Source organism: Eptatretus burgeri, chromosome 6 (genome assembly GCF_056783735.1).
Source record: "Eptatretus burgeri isolate ZD-2024b chromosome 6, Ebu_testis_v1, whole genome shotgun sequence".
Taxonomy (NCBI): domain Eukaryota; kingdom Metazoa; phylum Chordata; class Myxini; order Myxiniformes; family Myxinidae; genus Eptatretus; species Eptatretus burgeri.
Window position 1 is genome coordinate 52,882,929 of NC_140966.1, and position 20,121 is coordinate 52,903,049.

At 47.6% G+C, this 20,121-nt stretch overlaps 1 protein-coding gene across 2 annotated transcripts in view; it reads left to right on the plus strand.

The window, feature by feature from the left end:
• The window catches only part of LOC147024790 (palmitoyltransferase ZDHHC2-like), a 63,267-nt gene that overhangs the window by 15,082 nt on the left and 28,064 nt on the right, over positions 1-20,121 (plus strand). Inside the window, exon 2 of one of the 2 annotated variants that reach the window (XM_085885046.1) lies at positions 11,596-11,622. The exons of the other annotated variant lie outside the window; for it this stretch is intronic. Coding sequence (XP_085741172.1) covers positions 11,596-11,622 — 27 coding nt within the window. The remainder of the gene's footprint in view (positions 1-11,595; positions 11,623-20,121) is intronic. 2 annotated transcript variants of the gene reach the window in all.

Genomic DNA, 20,121 nt, shown 5'->3' on the forward strand with positions numbered 1-20,121 from the left:
TCGTCGCGAATAAATGTGCTTTATTGTTGAACTGTTCTCCCGCTTCGCTTCGTCTTTTCCTCCATTGAATCCCCATCTTGCTTCACGTAAAGGGTTGGTAGTGGGCTGAATACGCCCGATAATTAATCGAACCGTCGAGGTCGACGATAACACCGCTCGGTTATTCTGATAGTACGGAACGGGTCGCTAAGTGGCCCGTGTCCGAAGTCGACCTGCGGCGAGGTGCGATCGCCCGGTCTACCCTCCGCGTGGGTACTTAGGTAGTTCGAATTTGGCGAGCAACCCCATCCCACGCGGGGCTGATTGGCTCGATCGCGGTGAGACCGAAAGGTCCACCCGTGACTGGTTCCCGGCGTTAGTCCGAGAGGGTCACGACTGGATTGTCCGTCCGGTGGGCGACGTGCCGCGATTCGAGTTACGTGGCCGTCGCACGCCGGCGGGCGCGAAGACAGCAACACTGGTGTCAGGTCGTGCGATACAAATTCATCGCCCTCCTCGCGGCACTGGTATCGGAGAACAGGAAAACGGGCTCTCCTGTCTCCGGCTAAATTTACGGGAATCGGTCCAGGGGTGAGAGAAGCGACCCCCGATTCCCTCCAAATTACGAGCGAGCAAATTAACCCTTCACGAGAAGCAAGATGGCGTCTCAAGGCGAGCGGGAGCCGGGGGTATTAGAAATGTATATGTGTAATAATGTAGAGTCCATGGTCCAGGATGGAATCCCCGAGCAGGAAATGTTGATTGTGCAGGAACACGGACTCGCCCAACTGAACCCAGGGCCCGAGGTGGGTGCGGCAGCGGCCGCGGTGTATGACACCTCCCCCCCCCTCTCCACCAAGACCCTTCCCCAACCCTTGCCGAAACGGCTCAGCTGAGTGCATCCAACATGGCCCAGCTATGCGCCATGCTGGCGGCAATGAACAAACAAATGAATGAAGTGAAAACGACGATGGATACAAATACAAATGAAATGAAAAACGAAATGAAAGGCATGAACGAAAAGATGGATACAAATACAAATGAAGTGAAAACGACGATGGATGCGAATACACAGCAAATGAGAAAAGAAATGAAAGAACTACGGGGTGAGACGCAGAACATGGGCCGATGCCTGCAGGCGGGCATGAAGGCCGTGACCAGGGAGCTGGGAATGGCGACTCCACGTGTGGGAGCAAACGAGCTGGGTGGGGGTGCAACGGCTGACAGGCCCGCGGTGGAGGCGGGTGAAAAAATAATTCGTGGAACGTGTTGGGCGAGGGTCGTGACGATGACCGAAAGGGAAAAATTAAATGGGGAGACCAAAACGTGTGAGACGAGACACGAGGTGACGACAACAGAAATAATAGTTGAGACAAGGAAGGTAAAGGGTGAAGAGTTGGCAGAGACACGGGAGATGGGAACGATAGAGGGAAGACTACACGATGAAGACGGGGTAAGTGACGCGCACGCACACACGGAGGTAGTGGAGGACAATGGGGTTGAGCTCGCGGAGCGTGTTGGGACCCGGTGCGAGCACCTGGATGGCCTCCTCCAGGAACGAGGGGAGGGAGTATGCCCCCTTGAGGCGAGTCACGACCAGGTGAGTTCGGTCGTGCTTTGCGAGGTTGAGGGGACGAGTGCTGTGGACGGGTGCACGGAGAGCTTGGGGGGTGTAGCCCCGGAGACCCTTGTGGGGACACAAATCCCCAGTGTGGTTGTCCCTGTGTGTGTGGTGCAAGGTGTGAGTGCGGCACCGTGTGTGGAAGCGACCCCGTGTGTGAGTGGTGTGGTGGCGATGGTGCCAGAGTGCGTGCTTCCCAGCACGCCGGGTGTGGATGGGGCACCGTGTGTGAGTGAGGCCGTGTGTGTGAGTGAAACGGCCAGTACGAGTGAGGCACCACGTGTGAGTGGTGTGGTGGCGATGGTGCCGGAGTACGTGCTTCCCAGCACGCCGTGTGTGGATGAGGCACGGAGTGTGGATGAGGCACCGCGGGTTAGTGCCCCCGCACGCGTGAGTGAACGGCCGTGTGCAAGGTCGCTGTGTGCAAGGGAGACCGTGTGTGTGAGAGAGCGGTATGAGAGGGAGATGTCGGTTGGCATGCGGGAGCACGCAGCCGCGTCTCCCGGGGTGAATGTGATGGAGTGGACTGTGTGCGTCGTAACACGCAGGTATGCGTGTGTGGAATGGCGACGACGGCGACATGGGAGAAACGAAAGCCGAGTAGCGGCTGTAGTTGTTTCGGGGACCGTGCCGGGTTCGCCCAGCAGTGAGCACGCGGTCCGTGCTGTGCAACGCACGAGACCGCCACGTGCTCGCTTGCGAGAGTGAAGTCCCGGTCCGGAAACGCCAGCGGTGGATTTGCCGATCCCGCGGACGGACAAAGTTTAGGCAGGATTATGGATTTGGACCGGACGGGTTCTCCACGCGATCGTGTGTGTTAAGCTCCAACGGGCAAAGCACATGTGTTCGCGTGGGGAACCCCTCGAGACGTGGGGCTTGTTTTTTTTTATGCACACGGTGACGTCATGGCTGCACGTGGGGTTGGAATCCGGCAGGAGGGGTATCTCTGCCGGATGGTCCCGTCCAAGGAGGGACGAGGAACACGTGCAGCTGCATGACGTCACGGGCAGGTGCAAAGTGCGCGAGCTCTGAGTTGCCGCGCTGGCGCTGCGCATGTAGAAAAAAAAAAAAAAAAGAACAAGCCTCACTTTCGGGTGCAAAGGATTCCTGGGCAAGGGGTGAAAGACCCCCTTACCTGGGCACAGGATGGAAACTAGTTAGGGGGAAGGGTTAGCTTAGTTAGACCGACTTCATGGGGCAGGGGTAAGTCCTCATGGAGTCCGTGGAATGGATTAGTTAGAGGGATTGTAACCAGATTTAGGTTGGGAAATAAAATGAATTTTTGAGTTAGGAGACAGTGACAGACTTGTGGATGTGTAGAGGGGACGTAGCTTAGCTACGTAGGTTAAAAGGAACGTGCTATAGTTTAAGGGACGACGTGGGAGCACGAGTTAGTTAGGGGATGTAGTTAGAAGGATGGCAGAGTTCAGTGGTGTGTGTGTTGAAGAGTTGGTGAGTTGTGAGGTGAGTACTTGTTGAGTGAGTGAGGCCAGCGGGTCTGTGTGAGTGGAGTGAATGGGGAATGCATGGTGCGATGAGTGATTGGGGGGAGGAGTGACTCCCGCCCAAGGGACCCCGGGGTCAGTGTAGAGTGAGTTAGCTGGGTTAGTCAAATTGAAAAATGGAGGTCGTTTTGTTGTTGGTGGGAAAGTAGGCTCGAGACCCATTTGGAGGGGTGCAGGAGCCCTGTTGACAGGCTTGGGAGCGTGGCTGCGAAAGGTGAGTATCGCTGAGTGGGTACCCCGGGCACCAGGCTAGTCGGCCGCGGTAGGCCAAGGGCCCATGGGGGGCCGGGATAGAGTAGTGGGCACGGGTGCGCCTGCTTGGTGCGGGGGCCCGGGGCGCCATTAGCCGCGTGGGCAGTGTTGTGGGCACGGGTGACCCTCGGAAAGGGGCCCGGGAGGCCGGCCTGCCACGTGTGCGTTTCAGGGGAGGTGCCATGGGGGGCACTCCCCGGTGTTAGGGAGCTGGTAGGCTCGGAGGCAGTGTAGTGCCCGGGGGTACCATAGCGGGAGATTCGGCAGAGGGTCGTGCCTGCCAAAGGGAGCCACGTGTCCCAGCCAGGAGACCGTGTGAGGGCACGGAGAGAAAATTGGGGGGCGAGGCCCGAAATTGTAAGGACACCAACACAGGCGACGGGAATCTGGGTTGTTAGAACCAATAGTTTAAGCGAGAGGCGCTTGTTGAAAGCCCCGGGGTAGTTTAACAGTTAAATGGATAGGGTAGATTAGGAAGTGTACCCCTCCGCACCATCCATCCCCTCGCTGTCGTTGTGGGCCGCTGGACCCACTTTGGTTATAGATCGCCGAACTCTGGGGAGGCCATTCTGAGGCTTCGTTGGGCCTCGGCACAGGACGTTAGCTCTCCCTTGTTCCCCTCCGGGAAGGGAACGTAGGGGTTGGGAGTAGGCTAGGTGACAGGATAGGTTAGCCGAACAAAGACGATAAAGGGGGTTAGGGGACGATTTATAGTGGGGAAGTAAAAATAAAAACAACAAAAAAATAAGTTGGGGCTAAATTGGGGTTTGACAAATTAAGGGAGTGGGTATGTACAGTGACAGGCAAAGGCGATAGGTTGGGAGGGAGACAGGTAGGTAGGTCCGAGCCCGCCTTCCAAGTGGCCAGCACCACCGCACTCCCTCCACCAACCTCCATTGAACGGCAAAGGCTGGCCAACTTCATCGGCTGGCCGTGTTTTGCTTCAAGGCGGAGGTCGGCCAACTTCATCGGCAGCTGTGTGCTGCAAGGCCTGTGCCGGCCAGTTCATCTGCTGGCTGTTTTTCTTCGAGGCCTGTGCCGGCCTGGTTCTGCGGGCTGTGTTTGCCTGCAGCGGCCTTCTTCTACGGGCTGTGTTTGCCTGCTACCTTTGCCATGCCATGCCCACTGCCCATGTTCACCAGCCCCGTTCAATTTTGCTTTGCCCCCCCCCCCCCTGTTCATTTCCATGTGCGCCAGGATCAAGGCAACAGTTTGCAAGCTGCGAGAACTGCCCTGTTGGCAGCTACAACACGGGCCTGCAGTGGCAGCCCGTGCACCGTGTTTGTGTTCATGCATCCATTTGTTGTGCTCATTGCGTGTGCCACTTGAGCTGGCACGGAGACTGCGTTTGTGCAGCCCATGCACCGTTGTGGTTCACTGCATTCGGTCCATCCATTCATCCATCCATTCGTTGTGCTCATTGCGTGTGCCACTTGAGCTGGCACGGAGACTGCGTTGTGCAGCCCATGCACCGTTGTGGTTCACTGCATTCAGTTCAAACCGTTCATGCATCCATTCGTTGTGTTCATTGCGTGTGCCACTTGAGCTGGCACGGAGACTGCGTTGTGCAGCCCAAGCACCGTTGTGGTTCACTGAGTTCAGTTCAAAAGGGAAGGCCTTGGACTGCGTGTGAGCAGCCAGCCACGTTCCCTGTCACCTGCATTGTTTTGAGCCAGAGACTGCATGCGGGCAGCCTGGCTCCCTGCTAACTGCTTTCTTTTGCAGAGTTCAATGATCCTGGGCCATGGTTTAGTGTAAAATTTGTAAGTTAAGGTAAGATGTACTGTAAATATGAGTGCGCCCCCCCGGCATGTATGTCTTAGCGCCGGCAATTTTATTTAAGTCGTCCGTGTGAGTGAGTTTGTTTAGGTAGTTACGCAGCCCTCAGGTTATTTATTTTGGGGACACGAATACCATGAATGTCGCACTCAGGGATCCGTAGGTAAAGTGTACTAGGGGAAAACTACACATGATGGCACACGAAAATTTGACGACTCGGGACGAGTCTGTAAAAAGGGAAGGGGGTAGTGTTGTGGTTACCAGATTCGCAAACCACCATTCAGGTCCCTTAGGTGAGGTATCTCGGTAAGTGCATGTGTAGTTTGGCCCAAACCCGTTGTCTAGTGGGAATACATGTCATTTATACGTGCTGCGACTCTTCAGGATAGCCGTTTTTCTTTTACTATCTTTATTTTGGACCAATCGCCATCACCACAACCACAACATCAACCACCAACCACAACACCGCTTCACCACAACCGCCACGACCTTTACCGTCACAACTCGCCACCATCGCATCACCGTCATCTCGCGCCACTCATGGGCACCGATGCTGGACTCGTGTAGGGCGCACGTTGAACAGCGTGTACAAAACCACGGATTTTCTGCTTCAAAAACGGATCAAAAACGACACACGCCCACTTTTTGCCGTCCAATCGGTGAGCGAGGGGCGAATTGGCCCCGCCCCCAGGGCGATCGATATATGCAAATTTGTGGATCAAAAAGCCTTCACGCCCACTTTTTCTCGGGCCAATGGGGAGCGAGGTGAAAGGTCAAAGGGAGGGGGTCAAAGGCGAAGTTACGGGGGGATAAAAGGACGGTGTTCGTCAGTCAGAACGAGTAAGGAGAGGGTCGCAAACGAGAACGAAAGAAGTCTGGAGCCCGAAGCCTGCAGTGGCTGGAGAAGCTGAAGAGAGTCGGACGAGGGGGTGCTCGCGTCGGTGCCAGGAGCTGCACGCCCGAGGGAGGCCGGCAGCGCGACCTGGCCGAGGTGGAGACGCACACCAGGGATAATAAAGATCCTCTATACCCCGAGCATCAGCAACCCCCTCCTGTTTCCCCCCGCGCTGAGATAGTGCGACCAAGGGGGCCCCGTTCCCACCCCCTACCAGGCACTGTCCACGAGGCCCGCGGGTTGCGGGGCCATCGCCGCTCCGCGTCTCATCACCAGACGGGTAGGCCCGACCCGGTCTCGGCTCTCAGGCCTACCCCATTCTTGGGGGTATTTTTTTTCCTTGGTTTTGGGTATGTGTTGTCGGCGCCGTCTGTGAAGTAGAATTGTATAAGTGTTGCCGTGTGCTCGGTAGTCGGTATTAGCTCTGCACTGTGTTTTCACTTTTATGTTTGCTTTTTGTGTAAATGGAATTGTGTTTTCTTTTTTGTGTGCATTTGGTGGAATTGTATTTGTGTGCTTTCCGTTCGTCGCGAATAAATGTGCTTTATTGTTGAACTGTTCTCCCGCTTCCCTTCGTCTTTTCCTCCATTGAATCCCCATCTTGCTTCACGTAAAGGGTTGGTAGTGGGCTGAATACGCCCGATAATTAATCGAACCGTCGAGGTCGACGAGAACACCGCTCGGTTATTCTGATAGTACGGAACGGGTCGCTTAAGTGGCCCGTGTCCGAAGTCGACCTGCGGCGAGGTGCGATCGCCCGGTCTACCCTCCGCGTGGGTACTTAGGTAGTTCGAATTTGGCGAGCAACCCTATCCCACGCGGGGGCTGATTGGCTCGATCGCGGTGAGACCGAAAGGTCCACCCGTGACTGGTTCCCGGCGTTAGTCCGAGAGGGTCACGACTGGATTGTCCGTCCGGTGGGCGACGTGCCGCGATTCGAGTTACGTGGCCGTCGCACGCCGGCGGGCGCGAAGACCGCAACAATATATACAGTGGTCTGCAAAGGTGTTCACCCCCTACCACTTTGCCACATTTAGATCAATTATGAATTATGTAGAAACAATTTTTCTAACTGAACTTTGTTATTCATAACTGAAGAGGTCAAACTAAACACAGTTATAGTTGAAGGAGGTTACATGTCAGGATTACCTGCAAAAAAACATGTACAAATCAAAACCTCACTGGTTGTGAAAGTATTCAGCCCCTCAGGTCGGTACTTGGTGGAAGCACCGTTTACAACAATGACTGCTATGAGTATTTTTGAGTAGGTCTCTACCAGCTTTGCACAGTGAGATGGTGAAACCTTTACCCATTCTTCATGAGAAAATTGTTCTAGTTCTGCCAAGTTTGATGGGGATCGTCGATGGACTCCAATCTTCAAGTCTCACCATTAATGTTCAATTGGGTTCAAGTCAGGACTTTGACTGAGCCACTCAAGAACATTTATTTTCTTGTTATTCAGTCACTCCAGTGTGACTTGAGCTTTGTGCTTCAGATCATTGTCCTGCTGAAATGTGAATCGCCGACCCAGTTTCAGATTCATGACTGCTTCGAGCAGGTTTTCGTCAAGGATTCTCCTGTACTTCACACCATCTATTGTCCTTTCTATCCTGACAAGCTTGCCAGTCCTTAATAATAACAAACAGCTCCATAACAAGATGCCGCCACCACCATGATTGACAGTGGGGATGGTGTTGACTGGGTGATGTGCAGTGGCAGGCTTGTGTCAGACACAACACTTTGAATTTAGACCAAAAGGTTCAAGTTTTGTCTCGTCTGACCACAAAACATTTATCCACATGCCTGCAGTATCGTTACATACCTTTTTTACAAATTCCATACGAGCTTTTAGATGTCTTTTACATTAATGGCTTCTTTCTTGCCAACTGTCCATGGAGGGCAGCTTTGTGAAGGGAACAGGATATTATATATTGATGAACATTGACCCCCAACTCGGACATAGAGCCTTTCAGATCTTCCAGTCAATGTTGGATTTACAGTGACATCCCGAACCAGTTTCCTGCTTGCCTGGCTGTTGAGTTTGGATGAGCGACCTGATCTAGGTACAGTCTGGGTGGTATGATACATCTTCCACTTCTTAATGATGGATTTCACTTTATTCAAAGGGATAATGAGTGACTTGGAAATCCTCTTCTAACCCTCTCCTGAACGGTGCTTCTCCACCACTTTATGTCTGACTTCTTTGGAAAGCTCCTTGGTCTTCATGTCTTCCTTGTTGGTTGACCAAGTGAGTTGCACCTTAAAACTTCTACGATAAGTAGGGAATCTTGATTTTTATGTTAAACCACCGACTACATACAGGTGAAACCCATTACTCTTATTCTTTTAACCTTTCAAACAAATAATTTTCTCCTGAAGTGATTTAGGATTTATTAGGCAAAGGGTTTGAACACTTATGCAACTGAGAATCATCCAATTTTCTCTGTTAATGTAACTTAGTCACATTTTATCTGCATTTTTTAGCTTTATCATTTTGGAGTAGTTTGTGAAGACTCTATATGTTAAGTTTGATTTGAAAGCATCATGAAATAAACTCAGGTGGCATCAGCTGTGGAAGGTCAAGCACTGCAATGTGGTAAGGAAGCATCAAAATGTGTAAAATAAAGAACAGAAGGCATCAAAATGTGAAAACTATGAAGGGGGGTGAATACTTTTGCAGGCCACTGTCAGAAGGATGGATGAACTGAGAGAGGAGATAGATGTGAGAATGACTCGATGGGGAGACTGGTAAGGAGCCAGCTGAAGTGAGCAGGGCACCTTGTGTGGAAGGAGGAATATGGACTTGCAAATCAGGGGGATTTTATGGGAAATTAGGATCACTGTAATCATAATCAGGGGGATTTCTTCGGAAGATCAAGATGATAGTCATGAGTGAGGCTTGGGGACCAGGAATAGCTCTTCAGCAGTAGCCATTAGTCGCAAACAACATGTCCACCTCAATAAGCAGTGCAGCATTCTATCAGCTATCCTTCCACTCTGATTGCTTTGATCGGCCTTATACTTTCTCAGCATCTTTGCTCATTTATTCTTCTTTGGAACATCATCGTCATCATCACCATCATCATCAGTGGCCACAGACATCCTCACTGGAAGCCCACAATCCCAAGGAAGCTGGGCACTCTGACCGGATTCCCCCAGAGATTGAGTAGAAGAAAAAGAAAAGGGTAAAAGTTTTTTCCCAGGATTTTTTGGGGGGTGGAGGGGATGGGAGTGACCATTCAGTTGTAGTCCAAAGATTGGGGAAGTTTGAGATTTGTAGTTTAGGGGTCTTCCTCATCAGACATTCCCATACACTTCTTTTTCTTCTTGTGTATGGCAGCTTGGCTGCCGGGTCTGTGCTCCTATACCAGAACACTGGTATTCATTTTGCCAACCTCAGAAGGTTGACAGGTGTTAATTCAGCAGCCAATGGGGCTTGAACTCAGGACCCAAAGATTCCAAGCCAGCCATCCTAACCACTAAGCCAACATGAGGCTTGGTCCATCCACTGGTTGTCCCACAACAAACGTCTCCTCCATCAGGACATTTTCCGGCGCCTCACTTCTGGCATGAGAGCCTTCAAGATTGTTCCCTCTTTCGCATCTCATGCCAGTTTTAAGTGCCTTTGGTGCCTCGAAGATTTGTTGTAAATAGTTGCCCAACCTTGTGCATGTGCCGAGAAGTATCAATTTCATATTTCTGAAGTCTTCAGATGTTAGCTCACATATTGCACCCAACGTTCATGGCACAATTTAACTCAAGGGTTTGAATGGGCAAGAAGTCAAACAAAGACAAACAGGAAGTCCAACAGTCCAATAAAACGTCAGCAATGAAGCAGCAAAGCAAGACAACTGCCATCATGCTATAATTTGAGAAGTGTCTGTTTGTGGTTATGTGTGTGTGTGTGTGTGTGTGTGTGTGTGTGTGTGTGTGTGTGTGTGTGTGTGTGTGTGTGTGTGTGTGTGTGTGTGTGTGTGTGTGTGTGTGTGTATGTTTGACGGAATGAGTTTAAAACTGGTGATTGTACCTAGAGGAAAAAAAATTGGACATCATGCTCTCTGAAATCGCTCAACGAAAAAAATTGAAACTTGGCGTATGTCATCAACTCCCCACGGGGTATAAAGGGTGATTATTATGATGTCATCGGTGAAGTGGTATTCCAGCCATAATTGGTTGAATTGAAATTCTTATCCAAAAAATTGGAAACTTTATATGTCTGATCGATGACCTGACGTGAGTGAGTGATTAAATTTATAACATTCATAACCCATGCCACGAAACTACGTGACATAATGTGGTGCATGGATGAGATGGGTATGTGGGCCATAATCGTCACGTGTTCAGTTCACGATGGTATTTTTGTTCAGAATGAATGCGCGAGGCAGGATTATGTGCTCTTTGAGTGCCATTCCAGTTTTGATTTTGTTATTTTCGATGTATCAGTGTCAGTCAGTCAAAAATTCTCAGCCTTCATCTTCATGAGAGTTTGCCATCCACATTCTCGTTACGACATGGACCGTAGAACAACTTCATGGGTAAACTTTTTCATTCTCCGTTCCATCCATCCATCCATTTGGGATCATCCCTGGCAAATTTCGGCCTGCGATTCCGGAGAGTCTGGTGGGAACCCGAGGTAGCTTCTCCCCTCGTGGTCTTCTCGCCCCTGACCCGGTCTGCAATGATGTATCCATTGGGACCATACTCTGTGCAGAGCATTGGTGCTGCCAAAGCAGTCTCCTTAGCTATTGGGCACAATCCTGGACAGGTCACCATTCCGACACAGGATACCAGCAAGCTGGCACTCATTTTGCCGACCTCAGAAGGATGACAGGCAGAGTCAACCCCACCTAGTATTAATTAAACAGCAAAGGGGAATTTGAACGCAGGATCTTCGGATCCCAAGTCCACCACCCTAACCATTAAGCCAACACCAGGCATATTCTCCGTTCCACATTACCCTTAGGGCATATAGAGTCAACCACAGAATGTGGAGTAGCTCCATTTGGAGATCAGACGAGGCACAGCAGGAAGATTACCCCTTTTCTGACAGTTATTTATGAGACAGCGTAGTTTTCATTGATAAACCAAGAGCGATATGATCATTCTTGTGCTTGATGAGCTTGATGAGCAGAAGTTTTTCGATTGTAAATCCATAACTTTAAGTTGGGTTTTTAACCCAACCCTCTGGGGTTGCTTATGGCTATGCCACCACCATACCCATCTAAATAAATTACTTTGTGTGTTTAACACTTTCACATTAACCTCAAATTGTAATGAGATGACATCATTTATTGGCGTTGATGTTGTGCGCCGTGTTCTAATTTATACGTTTTCGTGCACACTCTTTGTCAATTCAGACATTATCCATTGCCTTTGATTTCCATCTTCTCGGTAATAGCATTATAAATAAATTTACTCCTGCATCTGGCAGGTCTGATTATTGTCATATTAATATGTCAATTTTGCTGAGCGAATGGAAGATAACTGGAAAATGATTTTGATGAATACATTGGTTGCAACAATGTTACGAGGCATGTGATGTATTTTTTCTTTTTCTTTTTCAGTGACCGTGACGAATGCAGAAGAGAAAGGTGAAGTTTATCACTGTATAGCTGATTTTAATTTTTAAGGGGTAGGGAGGGGTATGCATGCAGTCATTATTTTTCTCATGCCTGCCACTTCTGTTATCATGTGCTGCCCATTCTAATATAAAGATTCCTAAGTACCTACAAATGATTCCTTCATATCGACTTCACCAGAGCTAGTGTTTCCATGTTTCTTTCTCTCCAAAACAAACTTTTCCATGCATTCCACCAACTTATCTTTTCTGCTGCCATACACTCGATGTGAAATAGATTCTCCAGCCGCACAAAACAAAACTAGGTTAATCATCCTACAATATAATTTACTCAGCAGTTTTTTTTTGGTATACGAAGTTGAGGCTCATGGAGGAGCGAAAACATAGAACAGATCAGGACATAACAGAACAAAAGGAACAATGGAAGGGGAAGGGGGAAATTAAAACAGTGGGGCCGAGGGACAAAATAGACAGAGACGGACAACAAGGGATACGGCTACAAAAGCAAACTCTCAGGAAGGAAAAACTGAATTTTGGGTGGGGGTGGTTTAACGGGGGTAGAATAGATCATGGTTTTTGGACGGGGGATGATCTGAGATGGTGGTGAATGGTTGCTTTGAAGACCTGGGGGGGGGGGGGGGGAGAAGAAGGAGATTGAAGAGAATGTGGAATTTGGTTCCACAGCCAGGAAAAAAGAGGAATGAATGAATGGAGGTGAGCAGTGGTCCTGAATTTTGGGAGTTTCACCAGAAGGGGGTTAGTGGTGGACTGCATGTGCCCTGCAGAAACTTGGGTGGGGAGCCTGGTCAAGCCTGGCGGAGATATGCGCTCTGCCGAGTAACCTTCTAGTTTAACTCGCTCTCTCAGAGCGGCCTGAGTTGGAGGCAGGTATTAGAAACTGCGTGAAAAACGTGCAAATATATGCTGTCATGCTTGATTGACTTCGCCAAAGGGACAAGTTGAAGAGTACATTGACACAACAAAGCTTTCAAAAGTACTCACATAATCTGTGGATATTTCCAGCAGCCTCTCCATCAGTCAGCGCAGGGTAGGAGTAAGCTCCGGTCTTGTGGACCACTTGTCAAACACTTGACTTATTGCCCATACCGGACCAAAATGAGGTGGTATCTGAGCCGGCCAGTGCATGAAATGTAGGCAGTGCATTGACTTTTCAATGAGACATACCCTGGCAAATTTCATGAATGGCAATATAACGGAAAAATCCCATACCAAAGGCAATCCAGAGCTTATCAGCTCCAATAACATCAAAGAATGATATTGTGAGCACAAAAACATGTCATTTGCTCAAATCATAAAATTGCAATGACTGAGTTAGCCAGCTCAACTGATAGTTGTGTCATTCGTTGATATGAGATACAGATACCTAACTTGCTCAGCTGATTGACCACGTCCCCACTTTGTGATTTGCTATGCACTTTAAGAGCGATGTATATAGCTATGGGAGTGTCCCTATCCGTCCTATGTCGAACATGTGTGTTTGATGTTTTTAACCTTTTATTCATAGCATTGAATATAAGGCCTAGGTCACATTTGCTCTACGGCGAGGATACGGCGGCCGTACGCCCTCTGAATTGACAGAAACGTGCGGCGGCCGCAGAGAAACTGAGGTGGCCTCAGGGAGGCCCTACGCCGTTTGGCTATATTTTACAGGCCGTAGGGGCGCCGTGGAATTGTAGCGCGGAGTTATAACTTTTTTTCATTTCTACGTTCGCCGTAGCAATTCGACAAGCCAAGCTATGACGTAAATGTGTTCCACGTCGACCGTACGTAGGGCGTACGGTGGGCTTGCATTATTCATGCGGCTGCCGTAAGCTCCTCTCAATGAAAAATGAATTTTCCCAACCCCCAAAATATTACGGCGGCCGCACTATTTCCACGGTCGCCGTACGGTGGCCTTGCAGTCTGTGTGACTACCTGCGGGCAACGCAGGGTCGATGCACGGTTCCCCTACGCCCGCCGTGCACCTACGTACGGCCTCCGTGGCAGTCTGCGTCCACCGTGCGCTACCGCTAGGGATCGGAGTATAGGTGTTTGCCTATACCGTGGTGCCCCCAGAATTCCAATTTAATTCGTTCCAGGAGGCTGTTCGGATTGCAAGAAGTTCAGATTAAAAAATATTTTCCCAATAAGAAATAATGGAGTGAATTAATCCGTTCGTGGACCCAAAGAAAACCCACTTTCAAGACACTTTAAACTGAAATTCCCCATGTTTAAGGTGAAATAGGATGAGTAAATGACCTTCGGTGGCGGTGTATTGTATGTAAACTGGTACAATCACCACATCCAAAGGTCCACACAGGCTCGAGCTCCGGCCTGGGTTCCGATCGCTCGCGCACTCTGTGACCTGATATTGACACCATATCGACCACCATGTTGACCTTCACCTGAAGATATAACCTCACCGATTTAGATAATGTAGATGCACAAAAAATAAGTGGAGTTTTGAGCTTCAGCTAGAGAGATATGCACATGATAGCAATTTTTGGGCCAAAAATGTCTGTAACCTTGAATTTTTCTGATGACCTTGTCCTCGTAAGGTCATGAAACCTACTCCATTCAATTTCTCATCATTTAAACTATCTACATACCAAATATGTCAAAATCGAAGCTGTAGTTTTTGAGATATACACCATTCCAGTTAAGCCATGTGCGGTGGTGGTCATATTACATTTATGCTAATTAGGGGGTGTTAATGAAGGTCAAACGTTTTTGCCCTACATCAGATGTTGAAGAGGACATGTGAAAGGTCATTTGGGTCAAGTTTGGTGGTGATTTCTTTCAAAAGTGCACACGAAAACCCCCTTACAGGGTGGATAACTTCTTCACAATCCTCTTGAGGAAGTTCATTCATTCAAACTCCTGGGTCTCACGATCAGCCATGATCTTCCTTGGGCAAACCACATTTCAAAGTTGACCTACAAAGCCAGCCGCTGACTGGGCATCCTCCGTTGTACAAATTCCTTCCTTGGCACACCTGAATTCCTGTCCACCTTCAAAGCTTTCATCCACCGCTTTAAGGAGTACTGCTGTCCCCTCTGGGCTCGCTCCCCTACACCTTACATCTTACTCAGTTTGACACCATGGAAACCAAGGCCTTTTAAGATTATTGGAATCTCCCGTGATGAAGCTGAGTCTATGGGCCTATCACTTCACCATCGCAGATAGGTTGGTGATCTCTCTGTATTATACCACCTCCTTTATGGTCTTGCACCCTCTGTTCTTTCCGTACTTTGTCCCCCCCAAGGTTTTTGCGGGGCACACATGGTTCATCATCAATCCCCTTCTGGTAAAACTAACTAAATCCAGGATCACTGCTCACCTCCACTCATCTCTTCCCCCCCCCCACCTGTGGAACCAACATCCACATCCTCTTCAATCTCATTCTGCCCTCCAGGTCTTCAAGACAGCTGTTTACCATGATCTCAGATTGTCCCCAATCCAAAATCATGATCTTTTCTACCCGTACCATACCCCACCCCAATTCCTCCTCCTTCCAAATTTCCAGTTTTTCCTCCTGAGTGTTTCCTTCTGTTTCCATCTTGTCCACCCCATGCATAATCTTCTGCCCCCCATTCCTCCCCACACCCATTGTTTGTCCACCTCCCTATGTCTTGACCTTCAGCTCTGTTCTTGGTGTTTCCCCTGCTCTCTTTCCACTGTTCCGTTTGCATGCATCTCTCCTGCTCCTTTTTCATCCTGTTACATCCTGATCCATTCATTGTACTAGCTTTTTCATGAGCCTCGACTACGCACTGTCAGAAGTGGGGGATACATTCCTGGAAAATGCTGCGAATGTCGAAACCGTGAATGTCGGGGCATTGTTTCAATGGGAAAAAGGGGGATAGGTTCCCAGCGGTTCATGATTCATGAAAAATACCACGACTGGTGAAACCAGAAATGTCGACAACAAATGTCGCAGCATCGTTTCAATGGAAAAGTGGTTGGTGGGAGATAGGTTCCCGGCAGTTCCCGATTTATAGGGGGAAATTATAAAAGATTTATTATATATATATATTTTTTTGTTAAATCTTTTTCGATGACAAATGCACATGATTACATTCTTAAATAAATTGAAAAAAACACAACACCAGGTACCGTTGACCATGTTTATTGAAGGAATGCGATTACAGTTTATTAAGTGTTTAACCAACCTTACCGTAAACGTTAAGAAAAACAACAGCAGGTACCTTTTGGAATTTTTTTATTTATGCAACTTTTCAAATTATGATGATTATGAATTCAAATCCAGTGAACTCGATGAACAACTGAAGGTTGCTGCAGGTGAGGTCGCTGATGAGTCGTGCAGTGAGGGGAAGGCCAGAGAGGCAGTTGATGTTCCTGAGGTGGAGGGACTAGGGCGCAAATTTTTTTTTAAAATGCGTGATGGAGAGCTGCCTTGGCAGATTGCCGCAAGTTTCAATACAGCTCGCTGTACGGGAGCATCAAGTCATTCAAGCCCCTCTTGAACTTGAGGTAGCCTTCCATGACTGGATCGGCATCTTGCAGCCTGTCAGAAATTGCCCGCATGTCCCATGGCATGGGACATGTGGTCTGTGGAGGCATGCTCGCCTGACAGTTTGATGTTGTGGAGACCATACTGCATCTTGAAGCGGTCAAACCATCCCCTGCTCGCTCGGAATGGACTGGGGCCCCTCGTACCCACATCACTTAGCGTATCACTTGTAGCCTTACCTGCATCACTCGTGCTCATGTGACCCGCGCCAGCCAGATATGTGTCCAGCCAGAATAAGGGGTCCACTTTAAGGCATGTTCTTCTACGAGTTGTCCTCCCTCCATCTTGAGAGCCTTCTCCATCCTTTTTGTGTGGACATCCCAGACCTGGTTGACTACTTTGGTGCTCAGTACAGCGCACTCCGCAACACTTTCTCGGATCGCTTTCTCGTTCATCCGTATGTAGCGAACAGTGGATTTGTTTCCTCCATACAGTCTGCCTGCAGAGGCTGCACTGCCTCCTCTCGAAAACCGGCCCAGCAGTTCCACTGTGTTGCTCAGGCTCATTGCTTTCTTCTGCCTCTTGGCATTCGATGCATCTCCAGCACTGGTCTTGTGCTTGCGAGCCTTGTTTAAGCAATGAGCAGAGTGAGAGCCAAAACACAGGTCAAGGCAGCGGGACGAGAAGAATGATTGAGACCCGGGACACGCTGCACATTTGTAGTCATCCGGGAATTGTGGGTAGCTGCAGGAGGGGTGACTTGTCTGCCCATTGTTTGTGGGGGATGTTGGCGGGTGATAACGTCTTATGCAGCTGATGTTGGATGCCGTGAAGCATTTTAATTGTGTCACTTGTGAGGGGTGACGTCTTACCCAACAGCTGGTAGATACGGTGGAGCATCTTTATAGTGTGAATGGTGGGACATGCCACGCATCTATATTTATAATGCAAATGGTCAAACAGGTCGTAGAGCTCGCTTATAGCATGGCTAAAAAAAATGTATGCGCTCACGAAAAACTATGACAGTACAAAGCGCAGGTCCGTGAATGTAGAAGCAAGTCATATGTGCGGCTCATGGAAGATGTGTATTTTTGCATATGTACAGCTGCTCTATGCATAACTGGTGGAAGATATGTTTTAGAACTGTGTTTTATGTGCGCTGTTCATAGAAGATATGTTTTTTTTTTGCGCCCACAAAAACCATGAATACTTGAAGCACAGTGCCGCAGATATAGAATCAGGTCGCATGTTATCAACCGCGTATACGCGGTGTCTGCGAATAACGAATCCACGAATATTGGGGTCCAACAGTACACACTAAAAAAGCAGCTTGGATTGAGAGATCTGTCAGGTTGGAGCAGAGGCCTCGGATGTTTTAGGTCCTCACAATGAGGCACCGGGAGGAGGCATTGGGTGAGTGGGGGTTTGGGGGAGGGGGCGGGGTTTTGAAGGGGTGGGATTGGAAGGACGCAGGCTTGTAGGAGATGTTGGTGGTTGGTACTTACACAAAGGAGTGACATTGTGAAGTGTATTTGATTGTTGTGTGTCGCCAACCTCTGCAAAATCTACTTCTCAAGATTTCCATATTTAACATTCTGAGATAAACATCATGGGTTGGGTGGAAGGAATTTTATTTGAAGGCATGGAAAAAGCTTGTGCTGTCGGAACTAGAGAAGGGTTGACAGACCAAGCGCTTAGGTAAGAGACAGGTTTGCAAAATATGTCTTGTGAAGGAGAATAAGATGAAGATGAAGAGGAAGAATAGTTAATGATGAAGAAGAACACATGGGGTACTCATGCTGGAGAAATTAGGAAAGTGAAGAATTTTAATGTTTTTGCAGGAAAAGGCATATTCTTCAATGAATACGTATATTGAGAGACGAGGTGAAAAAAGAAAAGAGGTGCGGGAAGTAAAAGATGTCCAGGAAGTGCAAGTAGAAGGCAGAATGAGGTGTTTTGGAGTGCGTTTTTATTTATTTATTTTTAAGTGAGGGGGAAATAGGATAACGTGGAGGAGGCAGGACAAAATTTTGGGAACAAAATTAAACTAACTGAAAAACAATCTCAAAACCAAGATGATTTAGCTCCTGGCCATCCAGGGATTAGGCCTATTCTACACGAAAAACAAATTCAACAATGTCGACAACAAGGCACCATTTATCACAAAAATTCCTTGATGAAAATAGAAACAGCACACAGGGACGAAAGTATAACATAACTACAATGGCACTTGATAGAGCGCATACCTCCGCCAGGCTGAACAGTTTATGTTTTGTTACCCACTGATAGTCCGGATCTGGATCTGTACCTTAACCAAAATCGAATCGGCTTGTTCTCGTCATCCAACTAACTCATCCACAACTTTTCAAATATCGTGCTATATATTATTTGTGGTCCCATCTCTCAATTATGAAGAATCACTTAAATAAAAAAAGAAGAAAAATTCTCATATCCGGATTCAGATCTTCACGAAAATCCAACCAATTTGTCCTTGTCATACACTCAACCTGTCCACCAAATTTTGTCCGATTCCATCCATAACTTTTTGAGATATCCTGCTCACAGACATACGGACAGGGGTGAAAACATAAGCTCCGTCTACATTTGGTTGCAGAGGTGATGAGCAATTTAATTCCTTTACAGTTGATGACATTCACACATTTTCTCATTGATGTGTTTACACGTATGCATGCATATATATATATATATATATATATATATATATATATATATATATATATATATATATATATATATATATATATATATATATATTAGGGGGAGATTGGATGTGCTTTAGAGGAAAGCTGTGTAAAAACAAAACTGTATGTGAGTGTCAGATTCTGGATTTTAGATATGAATGCTCCAAAGTTCTTTGGTTATTAAGATGCAAATTTCTGGAAAAGGAACACCTCAAGCACACCTTGATAAATAATCAATATAGCCACACTGAACTCAAGGAACCTGACTGTTGAAAGAGAAGTACATATCCCAAATGACTGGAGTATTGAAGGTAAACATTTTCAGATAATTATAGTTTATTTTGTATTCTGTATAGTCATAATATTGTGCTTTCCATTTTGTGAAAATTCCAAAGTTTTACCTGTTCTAAACTCTTATTTGGCCTCAAAGGATTAAAGCATGTCCATAGATATGTTCACTATAACAAAAGTTGTTGTTCTGTTTGCTTTTTAATTCCTGAAGGTACTCTCTGATGAGTGGCTTGGTGGTGGAGTGGGTAAAACCATGTTGCATTGTCTTCACTGGTGTGCATTTTATTCACATGGCTGTTATGAAATGGTTTCTGGAGAGGAGGGGGGGCACCAATGGGTGTCTCTGCCCATCGAAACACCATTATGGCACCTTATAATGACCTCCATATACTATGGTACCTCCACCACTCTGATGCCAAGAGATTGCTGATTACTGGGCAATTGCAAAACAACGATTCAGACTTCATTGATGTTGATGTTGCTGTTACTGGTATGCATTCAGAGTTCATGGACTGTCATCCATCCATGCATTTTACTATGAATATGACCAACCATTAATCTTATGAGATTCCATGGGTTGTTGTTCAGTTGAATCTAGTATTGTTAGAATCAAGCTTCTGAAGGCTGGTGAGTTTTTCAAAGCTTTAATTGGTAGCAAGCCTTAACGATGCAGTAGAGAATGATTTAATTGTACATGTCTCCCATTTAATTTGCACATCGCTGTTGAAACTCTGAGAGAAGTCCTTCGAGGCTCAGCATATTGTTTGCAAACAGGTTCTAAATGTGGGTGGACTATTAAATGTAAATGTTTTAACTAGCATTTGCAGCAAAACAGATGTACTTGGCACATCTTGATGATCCGAGGAGGCAAAATGAGGGTGAACAGCAGAACCAAAAAAGTCAAATTCTAATTGATGTGAAAAACCCCCAAGGCTAACCAGTGACATCATCATCCTGGAAACGTCTGCAAGCTTTTTTTATTATTGGTTTTTTACTGAAAAAAGCTGCATATATTGACAGTGCAACACGGATTGCTTGAGGTGCA